Here is a 27,766-nt window from a genome sequence, read left to right on the forward strand (position 1 = left end):
GTGTATATTGTCGGAATTTCTGTACGAAATTTGGAAACAAGAGTTTTATTACAAAATAAATTCTTTTAAACAATAATATAACATCATGATAATCTTATCATAATTATCTAAGATTTAGAAAGACAAAATTCTTAATAAATTATTTTACACAATCTTATTAATAAAAAATAATTTAATAAATAAATTATATCATGAAAACCAAAAATTATTTTTCTTTTCAGATATGTTTTGGGATAAGATAATCCAAATACATTTGATATTGTACCCTTTAACTTTTACTTAAAGTAAAATTTGCTATTTCATATAAATCTGCATGGTTAATTATTAGGTGTGACCTTTTATTTCTTGAAGCTTTAAGTTTTTGTTTCATGTTTTTATCAATGTTTCGTTTTGTGAAGGAGATGGATAAATGGTAGAAACTGGTGAAAAGTTGAAGCCGGCCAGTTGTAGCAATACTGATGGGGCGTGTCCAGAAGTGGAAAATCCATCTTCTGTGGTGAACTAATTGACAATTTTGGGTACGAATTTTCCAAGTTATTTGTTGCATTCTCATGTACGAAATGAAATTATTTTCTGAAACAGAAAAGGAAACTTTGCTACGACTACTTTTGTTGATAAGTTTGGCGACATGCTTCTTTAACATTGTTTTGGAGTTAGTGAGCTTTTCTCCTGAGAAGTGGTGGGCCGGTTGAGAATTTATCCAAATTTCATGCATTTTATTAGTTTGTGGATTCTCAAAGATAAGGCCCATGTGGCAGAGTTGGTGAGCAAAAACTTGTGTGAGACGGTCTCACAGGTCGTATTTTATGAGACAGATATCTTATTTGAGTCATCTATGAAAAAGTATTACTTTTTATTGTGAATATCGGTAGGGTTGACCCGTCTCACAAATAAAGATTCGTGAGATCGTCTCACAAATAGGGATAACAACTTTCCCCACGGGTTTGGGACCCCGCGGAGAAAACCCGAAACGGGGATGGGGATCTCCGATTTTTTCGGGTTCAAGGATTTTTTTAAATCCCCGATGTAATTTGGGGCGGGTATGAGACTATTATCCACATCTCCGAAATACCCGAACCTACCTCGAAAATAATATTGACGAGGTTGATGATATTTGAAATTCCAAAAACAACCTTTGACGAGTAAGCAATAATCTATCAAACAAAACGGGTTAGTGAAGCGGGCTGGCTCTCGAATTGCCGTAACTTGTTGTTTTGCGAGACTGACTTAAACGGTTTTTAGTTATATTAGGCGTGTTGAGACTGACTTACCTAACCCACCACAACCTATCATTCGGCGGACAGGTCCGGAAGTTCCAACCCAATATGTCTATTGGACATAACGGGTCTGTCTAGCTGGTTTTGACGGCTCTTATAATTAGCTTATCGGGCTGAAAGTTTTTATCGAATTTTGTAATTAGTCAGTATAGTATGTGCAGTTCTATAATTTGTCTTGGAACAAGGGCCATATGATAATTTAATAATGACAAAAACTTGTGTAGACGGTCTCACGAGTCGTATTTTGTGAGACGAATATTTTATTTGGGTTATCTATGACAAAGTATTATTTTTTATGTTAAGAGTATTACTTTTTATTGTGAATATCGGTAGAGTTGACCTATCTCACAGATAAAGATTCGTGAGACCGTCTCACAAGAGACTTACTCTTTAATAATTGGTCTGGTCAATAATTTGATAGGAACCAAATGATAAATTAATAATTGATCATACCAGGAGGTCAATTTTTTTCATATGAGATTGTTTTGTATGAATAATAAGACATTAAATAATATACATAATTCTTTAAATTAATATTTAATTTAAATTTATAAAATTAAAGTTATAAATCATTATATTATTCATATATATAAATTTTGTCATTCATATATACTTCTTTCATCTTACCATCATTCAAACCAATGGCGTCATAGATATAATATATAGTTATAAGTTGAGTTTAAAATTTAAATATTTAATTTGATTAAAATATTAATGATATAATATACTTTTAAGGCAGATAATTTGAAAATAATAATACAAAAAACTTTAATAAAAATAAATAAAAATAATAAAACAAACTTAAAATTAATAAAATAACATTTTATTTAGTTATAAGTTAGTGGAATCTGAAAAGACTTGATTATCCAACAATTTCGCACAACTTTTTTTCCCTTAATTACCATTAATTTTTTTTTCAATTTATTATTTTTTAAATATTGAATAAATAATGTGCATGCATCGCATGTGTTTTTTTATGCTAGTTAATATAATGCAAGGTAATAGGCATTAGTTATAACGAAATAAATAAATTAGGAATTCCAAAATAATTCATTATGCAAAAAATTTAAATTAAATTAAATTTGAATGCAATTGTATCACAATGTTTGTATTACAATAAGAGTACGTCTCTTATGAGACGGTATCACGAATCTTTATTTGTGAGACAGATCAACCTACCGATATTCACAATAAAAAATAACACTTTTAGCATAAAAAATAATATTTTTTTATGGATGACCCAAATAAGATATCCGTCTCACGAAATACGACCCGTGAGACCATCTCAGACAAGTTTTTGCATCACCATAATAATACAATTCAAGAGAAAATCTAAGCACTAAATGTAATCTATTCATATTGATAATTAAATAAATTTATTATCTAAATATTAGTGAGAATGAAGTTCAATATAACTTTACGATACAATTTATTCAATATTAATTACAATTAAGTAAAGATATGTAATAAAATACACTATAGATATTTAGGTACAAAGGTGATACCAATCAATTAATTATGTAAAATATTAAAATAAGTTTGGAGCTGAACTTAATTTAAAATATGAGCCACCTCTTGATTTCAACGAACTCGCCATATTTAAAGTATTCGGCCCCAGCCAGCTAAGGCAGATCCAATAAATGAAAACATGTTCACATATTTAGATTTAAAAAAATTGAGATTGACACTTTATACAAATAAGTTACAATTAGTACACAAAATTTCTTATGATACGATCTCATAAATCAATTTTGTGATAAAGATATTTTATTTGGGTCATCAATAAAAAAAAATATTACTTTTTTAGTAAATATGAGCAGAGTTGACCATTTTTCACCAATAAATATATTGTGACGGTCTGATAAAAAACTTACTATTATTAATGTTGGGTACAATAATTGTCATTGTTTGGTAGAGCGATCGAACCGTAGTGTTTGAGCTGCTGTGCGGTTTAAAAGATTTGAGTTGCACCATTACCATAAGCTATAGCTTTTGGTAAAGAGGCAAGCGTTCGGTCCTACAATTGGTATCAGAGCCAATGTCACGAGTTCGATTCTCTTTGATTGCAAAGAGTGCAAGTATTGGGAGGGAGATTGTTGGGTGCAATAATTGTCATTGTTTGGTAGAGCGATCGAACCGTGTAGTTTGAGCTGTTGTGCGGTTTAAAATATTTGAGTTGCACCATTACTACTAGCTATAACTTTTAGTAAAACGACAAACATTCAATCCTACAAATAATTTATGATCTCGTTTGATTTTTTATTTTTTTTTGCTTAATCATGGTAGGTGAGCTTTTGCCTGGCTAATCCTAGAGGAGTTCATACATGATTTTTTGTTGAGATTGTCATTTTTGTAAATTTTTTTTGATAATTTTTTGTTTGCGTATCAAAGATATACGTATTTTTGGGCTCAAATTCAGTTCGAAGTTGAACAATTTAATGAGTGGAGAATGCATCGAGCACTTATAAATCTTGTTGACTTAAACGTGAGAGGAATTAATTTTAGGTAATCGAATTACAAGCCGTAAATGATGAATGCAAAATAGCAAATTGGCAATGCGCCTAACTAATAAATATGAGCTGCAGCGATGATCTTCGAATCCAATTGACGAAGACATCTTCAGATATTTGGATACTGACACGTGACAATATTATTTATTATTATTAGATCGAAATTTACGATCAGTAATTTATGATTTGGTATAGTTTATAATTTTTTATGTTCTTCTGTGTTTGCATAACCAAATCGGACCGGTAGGTTCGATCAGTTCGATCGAAACCTGGTCACGAGTCTAATCCTTGCATCGTCCAGAAACCATTTTACAAGTCAATCCCATCGAACTGATATAGAACTAGTCAAATCGATAAATTCTTGTTGGACAGGTTCACGATTTTTAAAAATTTAATTTTGTGTTATATTATATATATATAAATGATTATTTGGATTTTGAACTTTTTTAAAAAATTATTTTTACTAGTATTATAGTTTATTTAATTTTTTAAACATTGAAAAATGTATATTTTAATATTTATATACATATTTAAGATGTTTAAAATCTAAAATATATTATTTTTTATATTATATTATTATTTAGTATTATAACAATTATCGTATCCGGCTTTTCGGATGAACCGTTATTTTAAAATAGACCGATTCGATCATCGATCAAATATAAAAACATTTATTATCATATAAAAAAAAATTGATATTTTGGATATGATATCTAAGATCAACACCTCACGGACTCAACTGAGAGTATGCATCCACGTTATAATATTGTTAAATTGAAATTAAAGTAAATCATCGACTATTTTTTTTAAGGTAAAACTCGTAATTTTATTGAATCAAATATGTTGCGTGTTTTCACTACCGCAAGTATACGATGTCAAGTTTTAGTACTGTATGAGTACAGATATCGATCCCACGAGGAGTAATTATTCAAATTTGTATATTAATTACCATAATTGACATAGCTCAACTTTATTTAGACAAATCGAATAATTGGTTTGCAATCACTTCAAATAAAATAGCAATTACTATAATTCTAGCACGCAGTATAGAATTCACTGAAGAAATAAATCTAGAGATATGATTTCGTCTGGCTTCCCCTATGCTAACTCGGCATTAACTAACATGTTATAAAATTGCATCGCATTTATAACCAAGAACTCGCAATGTTTCTACTCCCTCTGTCGAGTGATAAATAGAACTGTATTACCTATTACCGATTTTAATATGTCTATTCAAAATCAAGCAACACGCAACAAATGCAATCAAGGTCCTCTTATGGATTCGTCAGAGTTATACGTCTTTTGCACGTTATAAATATCTAACGATGTGATTTCTCCTGTCCTAATTTCAATCCCCTCTTTCGAGTGTTAGATTTTAATTATTCAATCAATCGAATTATGGCCAGTAATCCAAAAGCATTAATCACAAGAAATCACAAATAAACACGACGAATTAATTAGATGAAAAGTTAAAAAGTCAATAACGTAGGTTCAACCAAGACTACATCAATCTCTAGAAAATAGAATTAGTTCATACTCGTAATTAAATCAATACAAAACCTGTTTGTAATCATTAAAAACGTAAAAGTAAGAAACCGAATTAAGAACGTGTTGGCGAGAGATGGAAGTGCGTCTCCGTGTCCGGATTCAGCGTCTTCTATCTCCGTTCTTCGCGTCCCGTGCTCCGTGCGCTCTCACTTTTTCTCCTTTCTCTCGAGTGGTATGACGGCTGCTCAATAATATTTCGGAACCCCTTTTAAGATCCACGCCGAACCCTTTTTATTTCTGAATCTCGCGTCGCGCGCATATGCGCGCCATGAGCGGCGCATATGCGCGCAGCTCTCGGCCAATGTTCTTGGGGCAACTCTTGCGCATATGCGCTATCTTACTCGCGCATATGCGCGAATCACACTGTTTGGGCCGCGCATGTGCGCGGATTTGGGAGCGCATATGCGGGGCTCTTTCTGCCAGTTGCACGCATGTGCGCGGGAATACGCCGCGCATGTGCGCCATTGCTTTGCCCTCGGCTCCTGTTTTTCTCACTTTTCTTCCCATGAGTACCATTTTAATGCATTTTCATGCCCACGTCGTGGTCGTACCTAAGTTCCTGCACTCACACGAAAAATAACAAAAACGCGTAATTCCGCCCGAAAAGACTAACAATCTATATGAAATATAGGACTAATATAAGTGCATAAAATGCACTTATCAAATCCCCCCAAACTTAAACTTTTGCTAGTCCCGAGCAAAAATACAACTAAAAATAAGAATGCAGACTCAAGGAAGAAATAAACACTAACAACTATAGTCATGGATATGCAAAAAATGACAGTGGCTTCAGATTCATTTATTTTTATGTGATTCGTATTACTTGAGAGTCACGTGCGTGTGTGGTATGTCAATGTTTATCTACCTAATCGAATGCTCAAATAGATTCACAGTGCCAAATCGCCTCATAAACTTAAGAATTCCTCAGTTCGTGCAACTTACACTTCATTAAAACACACATTTACTTACACAGATCACAAGGACTTTATTGGTAATTGTTTGGCTCAAAAGATATTCATCACAAGTATACCAAAGCTGAAATCACACAAGGAGATGCTTACATGCAAATGATTAAAGTCTATACTCATTAACCATGTTTATCAGGTATCGATAGGCTTGATTTGAACAACTTTTCTCCACTAGTATATTGGATAAATGTGACAAGGTTAATAGGTCTTGTAGGCTTGTAACGTTAGGCTACGGCTCATTGCTACAATAAAGGCATGGAGATCAAAATTTGAGAGAAATATTTGAACTTCATCAATTTCACTCGTTTTCGTTTTCTTTTCACTCACCACCCATTTATTGTTTTCTTTTCATTCATTTCCATCATATACCAAATGCTTTCTTTCTCACCACTTTTGATTCATTCTTTCCATCGTTTTTCTTTTTTTTTTCTTTGAACTCCTTTCTGTACATTCAATTTTTCTCTTTTTATTTTCAAGGAGTGTTTGAATCATTCCACACCAATGAACTTATTTATCTCAAAATTTAGGTAGGATAATAAGTGTATAAGCTTCATTAGGTAGTTGTTTTGGGATGTAGAATAAATACAAGTGAGGGATAATTGTGTGTCATTGACACACACCACTTGATTTTTAGTAAGCTCAAAATGGGACACTAGAGATATTTCATGTTCGTTAGGTAGGCTCGAAGGCTTGAACGGTTCCAAAGATCGCCTAAATCATTCCTATGTCACATATTATCCGTATTTCGCCTCGAAAAGTGTCCAAACAAGTTCTAGATTCCGTCAATTCATTAGTCAACTCATACAAACCAGTCACATGCAATTTTCAATCAAAATGATATATGATATAGGTGCACAAAGGAAAGTTAAGCATCTCAATCTATTCGAAGCTCGATGGGCTAACAGTTGATAATGAGCAAAGAAGATATGCCCAAAGATATTGCGAAAGAATGCCTAGATCATTTCTGTGTTCGCAAAAATGTCCGTTAATGTCTTGTAAGGGTTACTAAAATCAGACTTCTCTTGTTTAATTGGCATCACAGGCACGCAAATAGTCTCTGAGCACCAACAATATCAACAAACATGACAGTGCAAAAAAATGTGACTCCCAAGTAAACACGAATACATTCATGCTTCAGACTCACGATTTTATTTTCATCATCAGCCTCACAATAGCTTATCCATGACTAGTCCTAACAATTCTAACATGCAATGAAAATAAATAAACGATTTTTTTTATTATTAAAATAAATAAATGAACATCAAAATTAAAAACTAAAGCAAATAATCTACTCAGATCATCAGATAAAATCAACCAACTAAAGCAAATAATCTCGTCAAATCAGATAAAATCAACCCCCCAAACTTAAAATATGCATTGTCCTCAATGTATAAACAAGAAATAAACGAGACAAGCATACCTCGCACGACGAGCGTCAGTGCTCGCCGTCATCATCATCAACGTCCTCATCCATGTGCTGGGGTGGGGCCTGCGGAGGAGGTCCTGGATACTGTGGTGGTGGTGGTGGATACTGTGGTGGCCAAACAGGTGTCTGGGGAAACATGGGATCATATGGACCTAAAGGCGGGAACCGCTGAGCAAGAACGGACGTGAAGTCCATCATATACCCCATGGCATAGTCCGTGCGGTACTGAAGCGAATCCAGCACCTGGCGCTGCTCAACTAGTAATCTCCTCTGCTCCTGTATCTCAATCTCTAATCGCCTCAATCTGTCTCCCCTGCGCTCTCTGGCTGCTGCCGCTGGTGGTAGTGGTTGAAGCGGTGCCTGTGGCAGGTCCTCGTCATCTGAATCAACGGGAGGCATGTAGGGCGCAACGATGGGAGCCTTCGGCTTAAGTACTTGCTCATCAGGCGACCAAGAGACGCCGGCCTGTCTGCAGAGTTCGGTAACAATGTGGGGGCATGGCAAGGCGACCGGTGTTAATCCAATGCCGGCTCTCATGATCGAGCCATATATTAGTCTTCCCAAGTTCACAGATTTGCCCATCAAAATTGCAAAGACAAGCGCGACCTTGTCTTTGGTTACGTCGTGGTAATGTGAGGATGGGAGAACTCGAGCCAACACGAATGACGTCCACGCACTTGCATTAGGAGTCATCTCGGATTTCTTCAGTGAGATTGGACCACTCGCGCTCATTTTCCATACGGCTCCTGCCTGACACACAGTCCGGATTACCTCTGAATAATCGACCCCATCGTCTAAGAATGCACTGTACTCGTCCTCTTCGAGGCTCGGCATCTCATATATCGTATTTATCGTCTGAGAATCAAACGATACCAATTTTCCTCTCACAAGTACCTTTGAACCATCATGCCGTATCCGCAGATTGGCATAGAACTCTCTGACGACAGAAATCACAGCGTCTGGAGGTGGTTGAGCAAATTCAACCCACTGTCTTCTTTCCAATTCTCGCTCAATAAAACTACATAATGTCGATAAATTAAATCCCCTCTCTAGGATAATCGACCGAGTCATCGAGCTCTCATACACCTGTTGTGCTCTTCATTCCAAAATCGGTGCGAATCAAAGCTCGCAGAAGAAGAAGCGCCCTTCTTTGATTTTTTCTTCGGTGCCATCTCAATTCAATAATCACAATATAACAATCAACACCAAACTCAATCCACAATAGGCCAAAATTGAACACAATCGGACTTCCCAAACTCGAACAATATAATTTCACATCACCAATAAGCCAATAAGCAATTCAACGTACAACCCAATCACAGAGAATGTATAACAATTCGACGTACCCACTTCACGATATCAAGAGTTCCACCAAATTACTTGAACCAATTTCTATGAAACCTGAAAATTTTAATAAAATCTGAAGAGAGACCCCTTACTTGAACAAGAAGATGACCGGAACTAGGAGTGTGGTCGGAGAACCAACAAGTTTTTGGCGCCGTTGCCGGGGAGTAAACTATTTAATTGCATATTGATATCATTACTAAGTAGTATTGATTTTAATTTAGACTTCATTTTATTTTGTTTTCTTTATTTTGTTAATCTATAGTCTTTTTGTTTTGCAGTGCATGCGAAAATATCAAAATCCCGACTTGCTAATTTTTGATCCGGAGATCTACGGCTCCGTGTTCGGATTCAGCGTCTTCTATCTCCGTTCTTCACGTCCCGTGCTCCATGCGCTCTCACTTTTTCTCCTTTCTCTCGAGTGGTATGACGGCTGCTCAATAATATTTCGGAACCCCTTTTAAGATCCACGCCGAACCCTTTTTATTTCTGAATCTCGCGTCGCGCGCATATGCGCGCAGCTCTCGGCCAATGTTCTTGGGGCAACTCTCGCGCATATGCGCGATCTTACTCGCGCATATGCGCGAATCACACTGTTTGGGCCGCGCATGTGCGCGGATTTGGGAGCGCATATACGCGGCTCTTTCTGCCAGTTGCGCGCATGTGCGCGGGAATACGCCGCGCATGTGCGCCATTGCCTTGCCCTCGGCTCCTGTTTTTCTCACTTTTCTTCCCATGAGTACCATTTTAATGCATTTTCATGCCCACGTCGTGGTCGTACCTAAGTTCCTGCATTCACACCAAAAATAACAAAAACACGTAATTCCGCCTGAAAAGACTAACAATCTATATGAAATATAGGACTAATATAAGTGCGTAAAATGCACTTATCAAAATCATCCATTACAAGATTAACCAACCAAGAGGGAAATTCACCATTCAATCAAACAAAAGGTGAAGGCGAAGAAAAAGCAAAACGAGCAATATTGGAGCAACTTTATTCGACGATCGGTAGACATGAATGCAATCAAAGATAGCAGGTCTCTTCAAACGCTCCCTAATAGCTGTTGCACAAAGTCCAATATAGCCAAGATCTTCTTGATCGGTAGTGACTGCTTGCATTGCCAATAGAGAATCAGATGCTACTTGTACATTGGTAAAACCTTTATCATAGATAAGTAGAATTTCTTCCTGGATTGCCACAATTCTCCATGTACGACTGATAATTGTTGGTTTCTTTGTTTCCCAAACGCCAACAACAAACGCCCTGATTGTCACGACTACTCCACCAATACTAAAATGATGTCTCTTCTCGTCCACAGCCGCATCCACATTGAGCTTGAATGAGCAATGCCTTGGCGGTGTCCATATCTTCTCTGGATTTCCTTTCAGTGGTATAACAACTAATTGCTCTTTGTTTTTGGCTTTGTGAAAATCAGATAAAAGAGATATGCTCCAGGAAACCTTAGCTGCCATATTCTTCTCCCTATGGATAGCATTTTGCTTCTCTCGCCAAACCGTCCATGTGTGAGTTGCAAAGTTTTCAAAGTCTGCCTTAGATAATTGCTCTTTCAACCACAGACAAAGTTCCAAAGTGCAAGAGTGAGAGCCACCTCGTAGGACTGGAGTAAACATAGGGTTCTTCCATAGATGTTTAATTGCAGCGCAGAAGAATAGAGCATGACTAGTGAAGTCTATCGAGAAATTGCATAAGCTACAGGATTCAGTGACCGGGACATGATGCCGATAGAGATTTTTTTTGTCGGAATACAATCGTGAGAGATACTCCACCAAAATATATGTATCTTCGGTGGGATAGATAGATTCCAAATAAAAGACCACCAATCTTCATTAGGATGTACCGATTGATGGGTTGGAGGTATGAATAACCCCCGTTGAAGTCGGCATCCATCTCTTACTGTATATCTGCCCTTGGCATCATATTTCCAGAAAAAGGAATCACGTACTCCAGCGTTATCCAATGGGATTTTGAGAATTTCACCAGCTATGTAAAGATTAAAGCTGGTTGTGATCAAATCCGTATCCCATCCGCCATTTTTGATCAATGTACTAACAGAATGTTCGCGATTTAGAGTAGCGGTTGCATCACCGAGAGGTCTTGCATGCTTGGTATCCATCTATCATTAAATATATTTATGTTTTTTCCGTCTCCCACTCTCCAGATTAAGCCCTTCACCAGAATATCTTTACTCCATAAGATCGATCGCCAAATGTAAGAGGGGTTATTACCCAAACTTGCTTCTAGTACTGGACCATATCAAACGTATCGTCCTTTCAACACTCTACCAGCTAGAGAATCAGGGTATTGAATGAGGCGCCATAATTGTTTGGCTAGCAAAGCTCTGTTAAATTCAGCTATTTTCCTGAATCCGAGGCCGCCCCTACTTTTTGCTTGGCATAGGAAATCCCAAGTTTTCCAATGTAGTTTCCTCTTACCATTCTCAACTCCCCACCAGAAATTCGCACATTCTCGTTCCATATCGTCACAAACAAGGGTGGGTATCTTGAAGCAAGACATAGCAAAGGTGGGAATAACTTGTAGAATTGATTTTATTATAATCTCCTCCCCCCCCCCCCCCCCCCCCCCCTAGAGAAACATTTGTTACCCCACCCTTGGATTCGCTGAACCACTCTATCTGTCAGATATTTAAATTGGAGTCTATTACTTCTTAATGAAAAGATCGGGAGTCCCAGATATAGATCATGTTGATGCACCACTGGAATAGTCAAGATATTTTTTATCGTATCCATTAGCAATATATGAGTATTGGGGCTGAAAGATAAAGCTGACTTATCATAATTAATAAGCTGTCCCGAGGCCTTTTCATATGTGGATAAACACTCCTTCACATGTGCCTCTGTCTCCATTGTCGCTCTAAAGAACACCAGACTGTTATCTGCAAAGAATATGTGCGAAACTGATGGACTAGTTGGTGTTATTTTTACTCCCCGGACTAAGCCTCTGCGTTCATAAGCATTCAGTAGAGAGGAAAGACCGTGGGCACACAAGACAAAGAGATAATGAGACAATGGATCTCCCTGGCGCAATCAGAGAGTTGGTTTAATAGGGCCTGCCACTTCCTAGTTTATTCTGAAAAATATGAGACAGATTTAACACAATTCATTACCCTCTCAATCCAATTATGTTCAAAACCCAGTCTGATCATCATCTGCTGCAGAAACTCCCATTCCACTCGGTCATAGGCTTTACTCATGTCCAGTTTAAGGGCTGCATATCCCATGTGACCAGTTTTCCTGCTTCTCAGCCAGTGCAGAACTTCAAATCCCACTATAAAATTGTCGGTAATAAGGCGGCCTAGGATAAAAGCACTTTGGGATTCCTCAATAATTTTGGAGAGAATTGGCCTTAGTCGATTGGTGAAGGACCTTGAAACAATTTTGTAGCAAACATTACATAAACTGATTGGGCGAAACTCTTTCATAAGCATCAGATTTTTTGTTTTGGGGATGAGCGTGACAAGCGTGGCATTCCAAGCCTCAAGTGGGCCACCCTCATTGAGTACCCGTAATACCTCATCTGTAACATCCATGTCCACGACATCCCAAAATTTCTGGTAAAAAAAGCAGATAATCCATCAGGGCCAGGACCTTTATCAGGATGCATATCAAAAAGAGCACGTCTTACCTCATCTGCAGTGAACGGAGCACTTAGTATCTGATTCATCTGATTATCAATTTTTGGCTCAACTGCGTCCAAGACTCTTCCAATGTCATCTTCCGAAGGGCTAGACATTGTGAATAATGAATCAAAGTAGTCGAGTACAATAGTCGACATTCCATCGTTATCTATACACCAGTCCCCATGGCTTGAGATCAAGCCTGTTAGTGAGTTCTGATCTGCGACAAGAGGCTCTTGAGTGAAAATATTTGGTATTACGATCCCTCCTTGAGCCAAGATATTCTGCTTCTTTGTCGCTAATACATCTCCTCCCTGGTGGCTAAATTCTCTACTTCACTTTCTAGGCTTTTTATTTAGATGACATTTTCTGACCTCTGTGCACTTGTTCTCAACTGATTTAGTTTCGCCCGTCTAGCTTTCAGCTGTTTTGGTACTCGACGTAGCTTCCCAGCATCCCATCTGGTCAGTGCTTTCTTGCATGAATCGATACGCTCCAGAATATACATATTGATATCCCGGTTGCCCCACCCTTGCTCGACCACCTCTCTGCAATCGTCCTCCATCAACCAGCCTTTTTCAAACTGAAATGGCAACACCTTGTTTGCATTACCTGCTCGGGGTTGAGTCCTTGATTCGTGTAAGTTCATGCTAATTGGCCTATGATCTGAATGATAGAATTCCAATGACCGTGCTCGAGCCATTGGGAAGAGCGTGCGCCACTTCAGGTTTGCCACAAATCGATCTAGTTTTTCAAAAATAATATTGTTCGACACTCACCTGTTTACCCATGTATAGAACTCACCAGTGCCATGGAGGTCTTGGAGTTCACATATTTCAAGCGCTTCTCGGAATGATTGCATCTATCTCGCCACCCGTCTATTGACACCCAGCTTTTCACTATCATAACATATTTCATTGAAGTCCCCACCTACAATCCATGGTAAGTCCCTGACCTCTGCTATGTCTTTAAGCCGCTGTAGAAGCTCCCAAGAGAAATGGCGCATGTGTGCCTCGGGGTGACCATAAAATCCAGTGAAGCGCCATACTTGTTCTGACTCATGGACAATGCAATCTATATGTCCATTAGAATAGTATTTAATAGTTACAGCTGTTAATTCATGCCAAAATAATGCAAGACCGCCGCTCCGTCCTCGACAATCCACCATGAAGCTCCATGTAAAACCTATATGATGTTTCCACCACCTGCAATTAGCCTCTCTCATTTTGGTTTCACATAAAAATTAGAGTGGGTCACTTTTCAGCGACGAGGCGCCGTAATTCCCGGAATGCCTGGGGGTTCCCAAGCCCCCGGGTATTCCAACTTATTATATTCATGGATCCCGGCGGGGTTGCAGCGCAACCACCGCCTCATTGTCGTTCAAAGATAGGGTCTCTTCACTTTTCCTTGCTCTTTTCTTATTGGGGCTATTGTAGTCCTCAGATCCCATAGCATGATTATCCTGCTCACTTCTTTTAGCGCCCGTACCAGAAAGAGAGTCTGAAGCATGAGGAGTTCTCGAGCTCTTTTCTCTTGCCTTTCTTTTCCACTTATTCGATTAAGTTGTAGGATTTGTATTTGTTTGTAGCCCAACACTTACCAAATCAGATAAATCCGGTTTCTCAACTTGCCCAAACTTTTGGGGCTGTTCGAGTGGTTGTTTGGCCATCCGATCTGGGGTGATCATAATGTCCCTTATTTCAATATCCCCAAGTATATTCGTACTCCCCACCACAGGCTGGTTTATCATATGGTTATCTTAAGGCTGATAGTCGTTTGTCATAGTCCTATTCCCGTTGTTATCTGGATCTAGGTGGATCAAGGCTTGAGAGTCTGGTTGGTCCGATGCTTCCGAGGAATTCTCATCAGTTCGTGGACCATCATGTTCGACCCCCACATTCCTACTGCCTCGAGTATTCCCTTTGTGGGAGGAGGCCCTCATCCATGCTCCGAACCCAAGCTCCACTTTGTTGGATGTTTCGTCCTCACAATCTCGAAGTGAGTGGCCTAGCCTGCCACACGCATAGCATAAGTCTGGAAGCCTTTCATATACACAAGTAAAATCATGGGGTCCTCTTCCTCCCTCATGACGCTAATACACAAGCATTTTCTCAGCGGCTTCGTGATATCTAGACGGATTTTAATTCTGGCAAAGCGACCCAGGAATGTCCCATTCTCTCCTCGATCCACCTCAATAACCTGCCCTATCTGGCGGCCAAGATTTGTTAATAATTCTTCATGCATAAACGCTAATGGAATGTTATTGTAACTTCCCGAAAATTTAAAAGTCCACGTGAACCACATGCATGCAAATTATTAAATTTCTTTGGTATTTATTAAATTATTTTAAAGCATAAAATGCATGTTTATTTTATTAAATTATGTCAAATTATTTTTATACATTATGATTGCATAATAGGATTTATTTCATGAAATTTTAAAGGTTCATGCATTATAGATTTTTAAATTTCATTTCGCGCTCAAACGAGGATCGGATACCGGAGAATTTTCAGGAAAAATTATTTTATTACACGATTAATTTTTATTAATTAATATAAGATGTTTTAAAGATGTTTTTCATGAATTAGAATTTATTGGATATTTTTATCCGTTTGATTTTAATTTTTAACGATACATAAATTTTATCGAATTGGGAGAATTTTTGAGGGTTCGGTTAATAATTTCAAAAACTTTCCAATACGAAATATTTTTCGGGAGTGTGTTTAGATTTAATGGGCATATTTTTAAACTTATTCATCTTAAAACCTTTTTATTTTAATTGAGGGTCATTAGCACATATATTAATTAACATAAACTATACTTAAACTAAACCTAAACTACCCCACCTCATAATAGCCGACACCCTCACTCCCACCAGCCTCTATTCTTGAAAATCACCAACCGACACTTCCCTCCAATCATCAACTTTCTAGTGACTTGCTGCTTCAAAGCTTTCGGTGGTACCATTTCTCCTTCAAGCAAAGAGTCTCTTCGGTGGTTGGCTCCTCTATCATTGTTCAAGAACTTTCACCAAGGCACGCTAAGTATCTCCATTCTCTCGTTTTCTTTCAGCAGCAACATCAAGGAGCTTCGACCTTGGCTTGTTCTTGCGTTAAAACTCTCCCGGTGTCTCCCTCGTCTCGTTTTTGTTCATCAAACATCAAAGGCACGCTTTGTATCCTTCTTTCTGCATCATTCATGCCATTATATGCTATTACATGTGTGCTCGCATATGAAAAATGTTTAAACCCGTTGTTGCTTCGTTTATGCTTCGTCTTATTCATGAAAAACCGTATTTTATGCATTTAAATCACGTGTTTGATGTTTGGGTGCAAGGGGCTGCTGCCGATCTCGGGTCATAAGGAGCTGTTCATGTCGAGGGTTATGTTAGAATAACCTGAGAGAGTCTCGGTTCAGGTCTATGCAGGGAAAAGCCGTTCCTTCGGGCGCTAGTGCATGCTTAAGGGCTAGATCGAGGATGGGTTCGGTCTCGGCTGTGCAAGGGCATCCCGAAACCTGGAACAGATCGTGAGGGGTCTGAACCACGGTCAAGGGAGGTTTGAACACAGCTGGAACGAGGAGGAGAGTCGCTTGAGCGTTGGGAATGGAGTGATGATAGAGAGCACTACGTGAGGAACAAGGGTTGTGTGAGTTGCGAGAGGCTGTAGACCTGGTGTAGCTGTCGTGGGGTTGTAGGCTCGTGTCTATTGAGTCCAGCAGGGTTCATTAGGGTCCCTAATGGTGCACCATAAAGTTCGGTTAAGTGTTAGAGAAGCAAGAACCAAAATAGTTAAGATATAAATTTATGTGGGTTTGGTTTGAAAGTTTCTGTACGTGGCTTGTGCAGGAATTATGGGACTCGTTTAAGCTTAGTTTAGGAGGTTCATTAGAGTCCTAATGGTGAGCAATAACGATCAATTAAGTGCTGGAGAAGCTAGGACTAAAACATTTATGAGTTGGGGCCATGTGTTGGAAGATGATTATACAAAGTGGGTGCTGAGAATTCCAGCAGCTCGCTGGCTCCTGATTCGATGGTTTTAGGATCTGGTTTTGGGGTTTTTAAGAGTTTTTAGATGCGTATTAGGTATGGTAAAAAGTTGGGGATAATTCGGTTAAGTTTCGGTTCGATTCGGGTTAAAGTCGGGACTCCGGTCCAAGTTTTAAAAAGAATTGGTTAATTTATGAAATGGACTCGAATTTACGTCTAAGAATGATTTTAAATATGTTTTGGGATATTTTTAGGAGTTTGGTAAGTTTCAGAGCAAAATAAGGAGTTTTGGATTTATCCGGGATTTAATCGCCGTACGAAACATTAATTAAAGAATTAATTGAAACGCATAGATTTAAGCTTAATAAAATTATGGAAAATTATATTTAAGTTCAAATAATTATTAGAATTCTAAGTTTTTAATTTGGAAATTTTATGCTAAGGTTTGGTTTAATACGGGATTAAAACGCATTAAGATGTTATATTTAAGGATTAATTTAAAGGTCATCTATTTAAGCCAAATAAAAATATGGGAAAATTCTTGTAGGCTTAAATAATTCTTTGGGACATGTTAGAGTCAATGAAATTAAGAAAAGGTCACAAACGTGAAATTTTACGTCTAAGGGCAAAACGGTCATTTTTGGGGTTTCCAGGGGCAAAATGGACATTTTGCACCCGAGGTGAGATTTTGGTCTTGGCAGCGCCCTGAGCACATCTTATCATGATTTAAATGTTTATGCATCACGTTCATGATTTTTATGTAATTACGATAAATACGTTGCATGCTTGGTTTAAAGGAAAAATTACGTATATGCATGATTTTATTAAGTGATGAATATGATGACACGTTTTGAAGGAAGTGATTTAGTTGTGACTAATACGATGACACGATGACATGATGATATGATTGGAGATATCGTGAGGGAAAAGGCCCCAGAGGGAGCCCGTTTACGGGAGAAGGCCCCAGAGGGAGCCCGACGATCGTATTTCCATTGACATGATATGATGATATGATAGGCCAAGGCCCAGTTGACGGGTGAGAGTGTCGCTGGTGTCCCCGCCGCCCAGTACTGTGGTTATACGTAGATGGATCCATCGACTGACATGATGATACGAAAGTCACAGCTAATGAACTGAATTCAATTAAAAAGAAAATGTATACGTATATGATGACATGAAATGACATGATTTTACACGATATGATTTTACACGACACGTATACGTATATGATGACATGAGATGACATGATTTTAATACGATATGATTTTACACGACACGAACGTATATGATGACATGAGATGATATGATTTTACACGATATGATTTTTACACGACACGTTTACGTATATGATGACATGAGATGACATGCTATGATTATTACCATTTTTTGAAAGGATACGTTTACATATATGATTTTTAATGCTGACACGAATGCTTTTAAGTTCATGAAAAGATATATTGAGTATGATATTTTTCACTGCTGTGTGCTACGTATATGTACTTGTTATTCCTGGTACAGGTGTGTTGAGTCTTTAGACTCACTAGGCGTGTGTGATGCAGGTGAGCTTAATGATGAGGAGACTGGAGGTGCCGAACTCTGAGTAGTCAGAACTGGTGCGGTGACACGACCCGAGGACCACACGTTTTCCGCGCATTTATGATTTTATGATATTGAGAGGAGATGAAAATTTTTCACGTTTATGATTTGGATGTTAGGATTTTTACTCGCTTATTTCCCATTATAATTTTTATTGGCAAATGCTTATGAGTATTTTTAAATGTTATTTCGAAAATGCGAGCTTTTATTTTTTTAAAAAAAATATCCAGTAGAATTTTAAAAATGAGTGAGACGTTACAGTTGGTATCAGAGCAAGGGTCCTGTATAGGGTTGTGCCACCGCCAGCTTCTGCCGCTCAGTCTTCAAGCCTCAAGTCTGTAAGTTTTTAGGATTTAAATGTTTTAAATGATTTACTTTTATCACATGCATATTAACATGATTTACGCTTTATGATGATCTACGGTATATGTTTAAACTGCTTTTATGATTTAAGGATTTACTGTTTAAAAAAAAAATTGATTAAATTGCATGTTGGTTACGTTTGGAATTGGACGTGTCTAAGAATTTGAATATTGAGCTTTAGGAGAGATTGATAACGATTTGACTATATTGATTTTTAAGTCAGTAGTACTGATGTCCTCCTTATGGGTCATAGATTAATCTTGAAAATTTTGAATGCTTTTGAACTTGTAGATTTTCTAAGAAATTACTGATGGTTCGTTGTTGCAAGTTGAGTTAATTTTTGAGGATTTTATACAAGGAATAATGATTCGAAGACTACGAGGATCTTTGGAATTATTAAACTTAGAATTTATTTAGAATACATGCTCTACCTAGTGGGACCTAAGGGTTGAATTGAATGGATTGAGAATTTTAAGGACCTAACTGTATTAACCAATAATTTGAGGACCTAAGTACAACAATAAAATTCTAAGGGACTATTTCGAATTTACCAAACTTGGGATTAAATTTTTAGTTTTGAGAATTTTAAGGTTTAATGAGGCCAAGTCGAAAATTTTATAAAAAAAAAATGCAAATTTCGAAGAGTTATAAGGCAAAAATTGTAATCTTCGAGAATTTTAAGGATCAAATTGCAAATTTTTAAATTTTGAGGATTAAATTCGAACTTTAGAGGAATACTTGGGTTAAATCAGTAATTTTTCGAGGTTATGAGAATTTATTTTGGGTTTAATAAGCTTAAAATTATTAACTTTATGTTACTAGAAACATATAAAATGAAATTAGGAACGCCAAGAAATTATGGGTAATTGTTGGATTCTCGAGATTAAGGACAAATTCGGATAATATTCGAGGAAAGTAAGAAGTAATTTTTTAATTTTTTTAGAAATTTGGAGGACAAGTTTAGCAGTAAGTGAGAACTGAATGATTTAAATGATGAGAACTTTCGATGATTTAGGCTTGAAGTATATTTAGCACCTTTATATACTTGGGTTATAATGTTATAAGGAATGGTAATCAAGGGCTTCGTAGGATAAATCAACATTGGGCTTGAAAATTTAAGCGTTAGTGAATTAATACTATGGCAAATTAAGAATTTAGAGTGATAACAATTTAAGATAAAGTTGATCAGTTAGTTAGGTTATAAGACTAGACATGGAAACTAACAAAATTTTGGGAATTTAAGTTTGATGTATCATAATTTTTAATCGTGATCTTAAGAGTTAAAATTATATCTTTCGTGGAATTTAATTTTTCTAAAAAAAAAAAAATTTATTAGGTATGATCGATGGTTAGATTATTGATAGACGCATATAAGAATTGAGGTAAACACATGGTGTAGTAGCCCGAATTCCAAATTGGGTAATTAACGGAGTAATGGTGATTAAGAAGGTTTAATGTGTAATTTTGACCGAGTCATGATCGGACGGACCGAAGATGGTTCGGAAGCACCGAAGAGTTCGGAAGGTCCGAAGTGGGTTCGATGGATCCGATCATGAGGTGTCAAGAGCAGCTGGACACGTGCATGTTCGGACGGTCCGAAGTGTATGATCGGAGGATCCGATCATGAGCTGTCAAGAGCCATTGGACACGTAGCGTTCGGACGTTCCGAAGTGTTGTTCGGAGGATCCGAACATGGCCTATAAATAGTGCTCGGATTTCTCATTTTTGACTTGCCAATTTCTTGAGTTTTCTCTCATTTTGGAGAGTTTGGAAGGTTTCTAGGGTTAGTTGTTGGTCGAGCGATAGCCAAGAGCTGCCAGGAGTAGTAGCGTAGCGGCGCCTGAGTTACGAGGCAATCGACATCAAAGGGCTGTCGACGGACGAAGGTAAACCCTAAACCTTTGGTAGTACTAGGGAGTACTGGTTTTGCTAGTCAAGCATGGTAGTATTGATTGAGTATGCTTTTGATGCGTAGGCTTGTGCTAGACCTGTTTAGCGGTGTTGCGTAAGGCTAGGCTTGCTGTGATAGAGGTACGAAAGTACTATCCGAGATATCCTGGTTGAGTATACATTCTTATATGTGTTGCATGATTATGTGGTGCATTGATATATGTCATATGATGCATGCTATTATGTCACGTTTATTACTGCACGTTGCATTTCATGTTGAGCCGTACCTCCTTCGAGATAGCCTTTGCTGTTGAGCTGTATCTCTTTCGAGATAAGCTATATCTTGGGGCCGCTCAGCCCTGTCTTGTGGACGCATGGACACCGAGAGTACACAGTGGCCGACGGGTCGGGAGGGCTTCGGTGGTCCGGGACATTTTAGGTCCACGTCTGTCTTGTAGTGGATGCAGTGACCCAGAGGTTGGACCGCGCGGCACTATCCACTTGGCGCCTCTAGACTGAGCATTTTGAGATCCTTTGTGATTCCTGTTTCTTGACTACCCTGGTATCATATCATAGCATGTGCATTTCATATAGGTTTGTATACTCATACTTTTGTACTGGGCGTTCTTATCGCTCACGTCCTCGGTTTTGTTTATTCTTGGACACCCCATTCCCACGGGGCAGGTTGGACAGCTCAGGAGGAGCAGGAGGAGGACGTTGAGTAGCTGGTTGGTTTAGTTTATCGGTACTGTTTTGATTCGATATGGTTGTATTGGGTATTTTTATTTTTGAGTTATTCTAGACTTCGATTGGGTTGTATAATCGGTTTTGTTGTTGACTTTTCCGCTGTTATCTCTGATTATTGTTAATTAGGTTAATTGCATGCTTAGTTTTTGATTAGTAGGTGATTCTGGAACGGGTCACTACACATGGTTTTAAGAAATTTTTTGAAAGTCATTAAGGAACTTGAGAATAAGTGAATATATGTTATCTAATATTATTTGGGTCGCGTAAGCTTGAATTTTAAGTTTATGAAATAAGTGTTCGTACGAAAATTTTGGGTAAAATAAAAACCAAATGAAACGAGTTGTGTTCATCATAGGTTATCAATGAACGGATATTAAAATTTTTTTATATATAGAGTAAGAAATCTACAATTTTGATATGAAGATTCTAGAATTTATGGGTTATAGGTGAAGTTGATTTATTAGAGTTAGTCCATCATTATCATAGGAGAACTTATTAAGTTTTATATGATAGAATTAATTAAGCATTGAGGATACGTAAGAATACGACATTCGTTTCAATGAGAAAAGTCCAAAGTCTAAGGCCTCAAATTTATTGCAATTGGGAAGATAATAGTTTAAATATGTAATTGGTGCTAGAATGATTTTATTATTTAGGTAGAAGATTGATATTGTATATTTTGGGTGTTATGGATTAACATTACTCGAGGATTAAGATTTGCAGCAATTTAATATTTGGGATGAATTTTTAAATAATTAAGTGACGTAAGTTTGGTGCCGTAAGACAAGATTTGATTCAAGGATCTTAGGTTAATATTATTATGGGGTTGAAGTAAGGTTTAACTTCTAAGTGTAATACCAAGGATAGAAGTCGATCAGTAAATTTTGGTGCTAAGATTTCTTAGGTCAAACTGCATAAATACAATGTAATAAGTCAATGAACATTATTGGTATAGTATAAGAAAAGTAAGACGCAATAAAAATTAGGACTATCATTTCTAATATTGGGAAGTTTGAGACCATAGTAGAATAGAACTAAATCACCCTAAGTCATTTTGATTTGTGATTCGAAATCGAGAATTTTGGTAGGCAAATATTATTAGGGTTGAGGATGTAAGGACATCTTAACATTTATTTTATCAGAGTAGCGCAGTGGAAGCGTGGAATATTGGGATTCTAGAATTAAGAGTCTAAACTTTTTTGTTTATTGAGGATAAACGAATTTCGGGGACGAAATTCAATTTAAGGGGGGGAGATTGTAACGTCCCGAAAATTTAAAAGTCCACGTGAACCACATGCATGCAAATTATTAAATTTCTTTGGTATTTATTAAATTATTTTAAAGCATAAAATGCATGTTTATTTTATTAAATTGTGTCAAATTATTTTTATACATTATGATTGCATAATAGGATTTATTTCATGAAATTTTAAAGGTTCATGCATTATAGATTTTTAAATTTCATTTCGCGCTCAAACGAAGATCAGATACCGGAGAATTTTCAGGAAAAATTATTTTATTACACGATTAATTTTTATTAATTAATATAAGATGTTTTAAAGATGTTTTTCATGAATTAGAATTTATTGGATATTTTTATCCGTTTGATTTTAATTTTTAACGATACATAAATTTTATCGAATTGGGAGAATTTTTTAGGGTTCGGTTAATAATTTCAAAAACTTTCCAATACGAAATATTTTTCGGGAGTGTGTTTAGATTTAATGGGCATATTTTTAAACTTATTCATCTTAAAACCTTTTTATTTTAATTGAGGGTCATTAGCACATATATTAATTAACATAAACTATACTTAAACTAAACCTAAACTACCCCACCTCATAATAGCCGACACCCTCACTCCCACCAGCCTCTATTCTTGAAAAACACCAACCGACACTTCCCTCCAATCATCAACTTTCTAGTGACTTGCTGCTTCAAAGCTTTCGGTGGTACCATTTCTCCTTCAAGCAAAGAGTCTCTTCGGTGGTTGGCTCCTCTATCATTGTTCAAGAACTTTCACCAAGGCACGCTAAGTATCTCCATTCTCTCGTTTTCTTTCAGCAGCAACATCAAGGAGCTTCGACCTTGGCTTGTTCTTGCGTTAAAACTCTCCCGGTGTCTCCCTCGTCTCGTTTTTGTTCATCAAACATCAAAGGCACGCTTTGTATCCTTCTTTCTGCATCATTCATGCCATTATATGCTATTACATGTGTGCTCGCATATGAAAAATGTTTAAACCCGTTGTTGCTTCGTTTATGCTTCGTCTTATTCATGAAAAACCGTATTTTATGCATTTAAATCACGTGTTTGATGTTTGGGTGCAAGGGGCTGCTGCCGATCTCGGGTCATAAGGAGCTGTTCATGTCGAGGGTTATGTTAGAATAACTTGAGAGAGTCTCGGTTCAGGTCTATGCAGGGAAAAGCCGTTCCTTCGGGCGCTAGTGCATGCTTAAGGGCTAGATCGAGGATGGGTTCGGTCTCGGCTGTGCAAGGGCATCCCGAAACCTGGAACAGATCGTGAGGGGTCTGAACCACGGTCAAGGGAGGTTTGAACACAGCTGGAACGAGGAGGAGAGTCGCTTGAGCGTTGGGAATGGAGTGATGATAGAGAGCACTACGTGAGGAACAAGGGTTGTGTGAGTTGCGAGAGGCTGTAGACCTGGTGTAGCTGTCGTGGGGTTGTAGGCTCGTGTCTATTGAGTCCAGCAGGGTTCATTAGGGTCCCTAATGGTGCACCATAAAGTTCGGTTAAGTGTTAGAGAAGCAAGAACCAAAATAGTTAAGATATAAATTTATGTGGGTTTGGTTTGAAAGTTTCTGTACGTGGCTTGTGCAGGAATTATGGGACTCGTTTAAGCTTAGTTTAGGAGGTTCATTAGAGTCCTAATGGTGAGCAATAACGATCAATTAAGTGCTGGAGAAGCTAGGACTAAAACATTTATGAGTTGGGGCCATGTGTTGGAAGATGATTATACAAAGTGGGTGCTGAGAATTCCAGCAGCTCGCTGGCTCCTGATTCGATGGTTTTAGGATCTGGTTTTGGGGTTTTTAAGAGTTTTTAGATGCGTATTAGGTATGGTAAAAAGTTGGGGATAATTCGGTTAAGTTTCGGTTCGATTCGGGTTAAAGTCGGGACTCCTGTCCAAGTTTTAAAAAGAATTGGTTAATTTATGAAATGGACTCGAATTTACGTCTAAGAATGATTTTAAATATGTTTTGGGATATTTTTAGGAGTTTGGTAAGTTTCAGAGCAAAATAAGGAGTTTTGGATTTATCCGGGATTTAATCGCCGTACGAAACATTAATTAAAGAATTAATTGAAACGCATAGATTTAAGCTTAATAAAATTATGGAAAATTATATTTAAGTTCAAATAATTATTAGAATTCTAAGTTTTTAATTTGGAAATTTTATGCTAAGGTTTGGTTTAATACGGGATTAAAACGCATTAAGATGTTATATTTAAGGATTAATTTAAAGGTCATCTATTTAAGCCAAATAAAAATATGGGAAAATTCTTGTAGGCTTAAATAATTTTTTGGGACATGTTAGAGTCAATGAAATTAAGAAAAGGTCACAAACGTGAAATTTTACGTCTAAGGGCAAAACGGTCATTTTTGGGGTTTCCAGGGGCAAAATGGACATTTTGCACCCGAGGTGAGATTTTGGTCTTGGCAGCGCCCTGAGCACATCTTATCATGATTTAAATGTTTATGCATCACGTTCATGATTTTTATGTAATTACGATAAATACGTTGCATGCTTGGTTTAAAGGAAAAATTACGTATATGCATGATTTTATTAAGTGATGAATATGATGACACGTTTTGAAGGAAGTGATTTAGTTGTGACTAATACGATGACACGATGACATGATGATATGATTGGAGATATCGTGAGGGAAAAGGCCCCAGAGGGAGCCCGTTTACGGGAGAAGGCCCCAGAGGGAGCCCGACGATCGTATTTCCATTGACATGATATGATGATATGATAGGCCAAGGCCCAGTTGACGGGTGAGAGTGTCGCTGGTGTCCCCGCCGCCCAGTACTGTGGTTATACGTAGATGGATCCATCGACTGACATGATGACATGATGATACGAAAGTCACAGCTAATGAACTGAATTCAATTAAAAAGAAAATGTATACGTATATGATGACATGAAATGACATGATTTTACACGACACGTATACGTATATGATGACATGAGATGACATGATTTTAATACGATATGATTTTACACGACACGAACGTATATGATGACATGAGATGATATGATTTTACACGATATGATTTTTACACGACACGTTTACGTATATGATGACATGAGATGACATGCTATGATTATTACCATTTTTTGAAAGGATACGTTTACATATATGATTTTTACTGCTGACACGAATGCTTTTAAGTTCATGAAAAGATATAATATTGAGTATGATATTTTTCACTGCTGTGTGCTACGTATATGTACTTGTTATTCCTGGTACAGGTGTGTTGAGTCTTTAAACTCACTAGGCGTGTGTGATGCAGGTGAGCTTAATGATGAGGAGACTGGAGGTGCCGAACTCTGAGTAGTCAGAACTGGTGCGGTGACACGACCCGAGGACCACACGTTTTCCGCGCATTTATGATTTTATGATATTGAGAGGAGATGAAAATTTTCCACGTTTATGATTTGGATGTTAGGATTTTTACTCGCTTATTTCCCATTATAATTTTTATTGGCAAATGCTTATGAGTATTTTTAAATGATATTTTCAGTATGACAGCATGCCTATTTTTATGTTAAAATAAATATGATTATTTTAAAAGATGAGTTTGATTATTTTTAAATGACGCTATTTTTATGGTCGAATATTTAAGATCATTTTAAATGTTATTTCGAAAATGCGAGCTTTTATTTTTTTTAAAAAAATATCCAGTAGAATTTTAAAAATGAGTGAGACGTTACAGTTATGGAGTTGAATTGTTCCTTTAAAAGAATGGATCTTGGATTTCTCAACCCAATTAATTCTTGAAACACTAGGATATTTCGAGAAAATTTCCACGGGCCACCATTCAAAACCCTATTCCGATCTCGTTGAGAATAAAATTCAAAGACAAAAGTATTTTCACCTGTCACCTCAATGATCACATGTCTCTCAGTCTGTGTCGTGCGAGGCATCTGTTGCTTAAAAGCTTCTCAGTTAATGGTCTTTGACACGAAGACTTTGGCTACTAGACAACGAGATAAGCGTTCCTCCCCTATCCGGACGTCCGCTTCTTCAAGATTCACAATTTCCTTCGGATCTGTGCATGAAAGTTTCATCTCGTTCACTAGGCAGGAAATCTCACTCGGATCCATTATACTAGAAATCAGAGAACCACCGTATGAATCCAAGGATCATACGAATCAAACCCTGCACAAACAGGCGGCCAGCTCTTATGCGAGTCGCAACCCTAGAGAGAATTAAATTGTTGATAAGCTTTTAAAATTATAGTACTGGATTATAAATAAATCATCGACTATTAATATTTGAGTCAATGTAATATATTTTAAATTAATATCAAATCTCACATCCATGAATTCAATTCGATATTATTATAAAAACCTCCAATTATATATTTTTTTAAGAAAAACGCTAAATCGTTTAATCTTCTAACCTATTATCTGAAGATCCTCATTCTCAAAAAGATAAAATCCGATTTTTATCCAGTGTTGTAAAAAGCCCGCTTAAGTTTGAAACTCGACAAAAACGCCCTGCTTCAGAGAAAAGCGAAAAAAACAGTTAAATTGTAGTTTGACCTAATTAAACGTAATTAAGACGTTTAATTAAGTGTACTTAAGCACAATTAATCGCATCTATTTATTTTTAATTTTTTTTTATTTTGAAGTTATGTCTTTTTATTTTAAAATAATAAATTAGGTTCATAATTTAGATGTTTATTTTTTACTTTTAATTATGATTAAACATGTCTGATAATGATTCGACACATATTTAGTATTTTTTTAATTTGATCTAGTTGCAAAAACAAATAAATATTGTAATTTTGATATTTGTATGCTTTTATAAAAATGAGAATTAATGCATCAGACTTAAATTTATCATATGTATTATTTTATCTATTTATTAGTTTGAGATAATTACAATTACACTAAAGATAAAAACGTTTTTCACCCTTAAGGCTGTGCTAATCTCGCTTTAACTTGGAGCTTGACATCCGTGCTTCAGCGCGCTTCACGCTTTTTATAGCCTTGTTTTTATCTGACCAGAATTTCGAGATACAAACATCTTAATTTTCAACATAGGCTTGATATTTATTTTTGTTGGATGATCAAATATTATTTCAAAATATAAAAAATAACAATATTGACATAGGTATCATATGAATGACCCAACCTCGTATATAATAGAGAAGGCTATAATAAGACGCACACAACCTCATTGTGGTTATATGCTAGTAT

General features: G+C 36.9%; 1 protein-coding gene and 1 long non-coding RNA gene across 2 annotated transcripts; one reads left to right on the forward strand and one right to left on the reverse strand.

Annotated features, from left to right (window-relative positions):
• Positions 1-10,012: 10,012 nt before the first annotated feature.
• Positions 10,013-11,211, reverse strand: LOC140802879 (uncharacterized). Its single transcript, XM_073158498.1, has 2 exons — positions 10,916-11,211; positions 10,013-10,787 (listed from the first exon to the last, which is right to left on the reverse strand). The coding sequence occupies exons 1-2, from the start codon at positions 11,209-11,211 to the stop codon at positions 10,013-10,015; spliced, it is 1,071 nt and encodes a 356-aa protein (XP_073014599.1).
• Positions 11,212-23,236: 12,025 nt separating this feature from the next.
• On the forward strand, positions 23,237-26,092 carry LOC140803922 (uncharacterized). The gene is made up of 2 exons (XR_012111983.1): positions 23,237-23,474; positions 25,852-26,092. It is a non-coding gene; the product is annotated as an uncharacterized lncRNA (long non-coding RNA).
• Positions 26,093-27,766: the final 1,674 nt, after the last annotated feature.

The sequence above is a fragment of the Primulina eburnea genome, chromosome 10 (assembly GCF_022965805.1).
Source record: "Primulina eburnea isolate SZY01 chromosome 10, ASM2296580v1, whole genome shotgun sequence".
Classification (NCBI taxonomy): Eukaryota; Viridiplantae; Streptophyta; class Magnoliopsida; order Lamiales; family Gesneriaceae; genus Primulina; species Primulina eburnea.

Coding starts and splice junctions, on each gene's coding strand:
- LOC140802879 (XM_073158498.1), bottom strand. CDS start 11,211: ATGGATACCAAGCATGCAAGACCTCTCGGTGATGCAACCGCTACTCTA. Junction 10,788..10,915: donor GTACATCCTAATGAAGATTG/GTGGTCTTTTAT, acceptor TGAATCCTGTAG/CTTATGCAATTTCTCGATAG.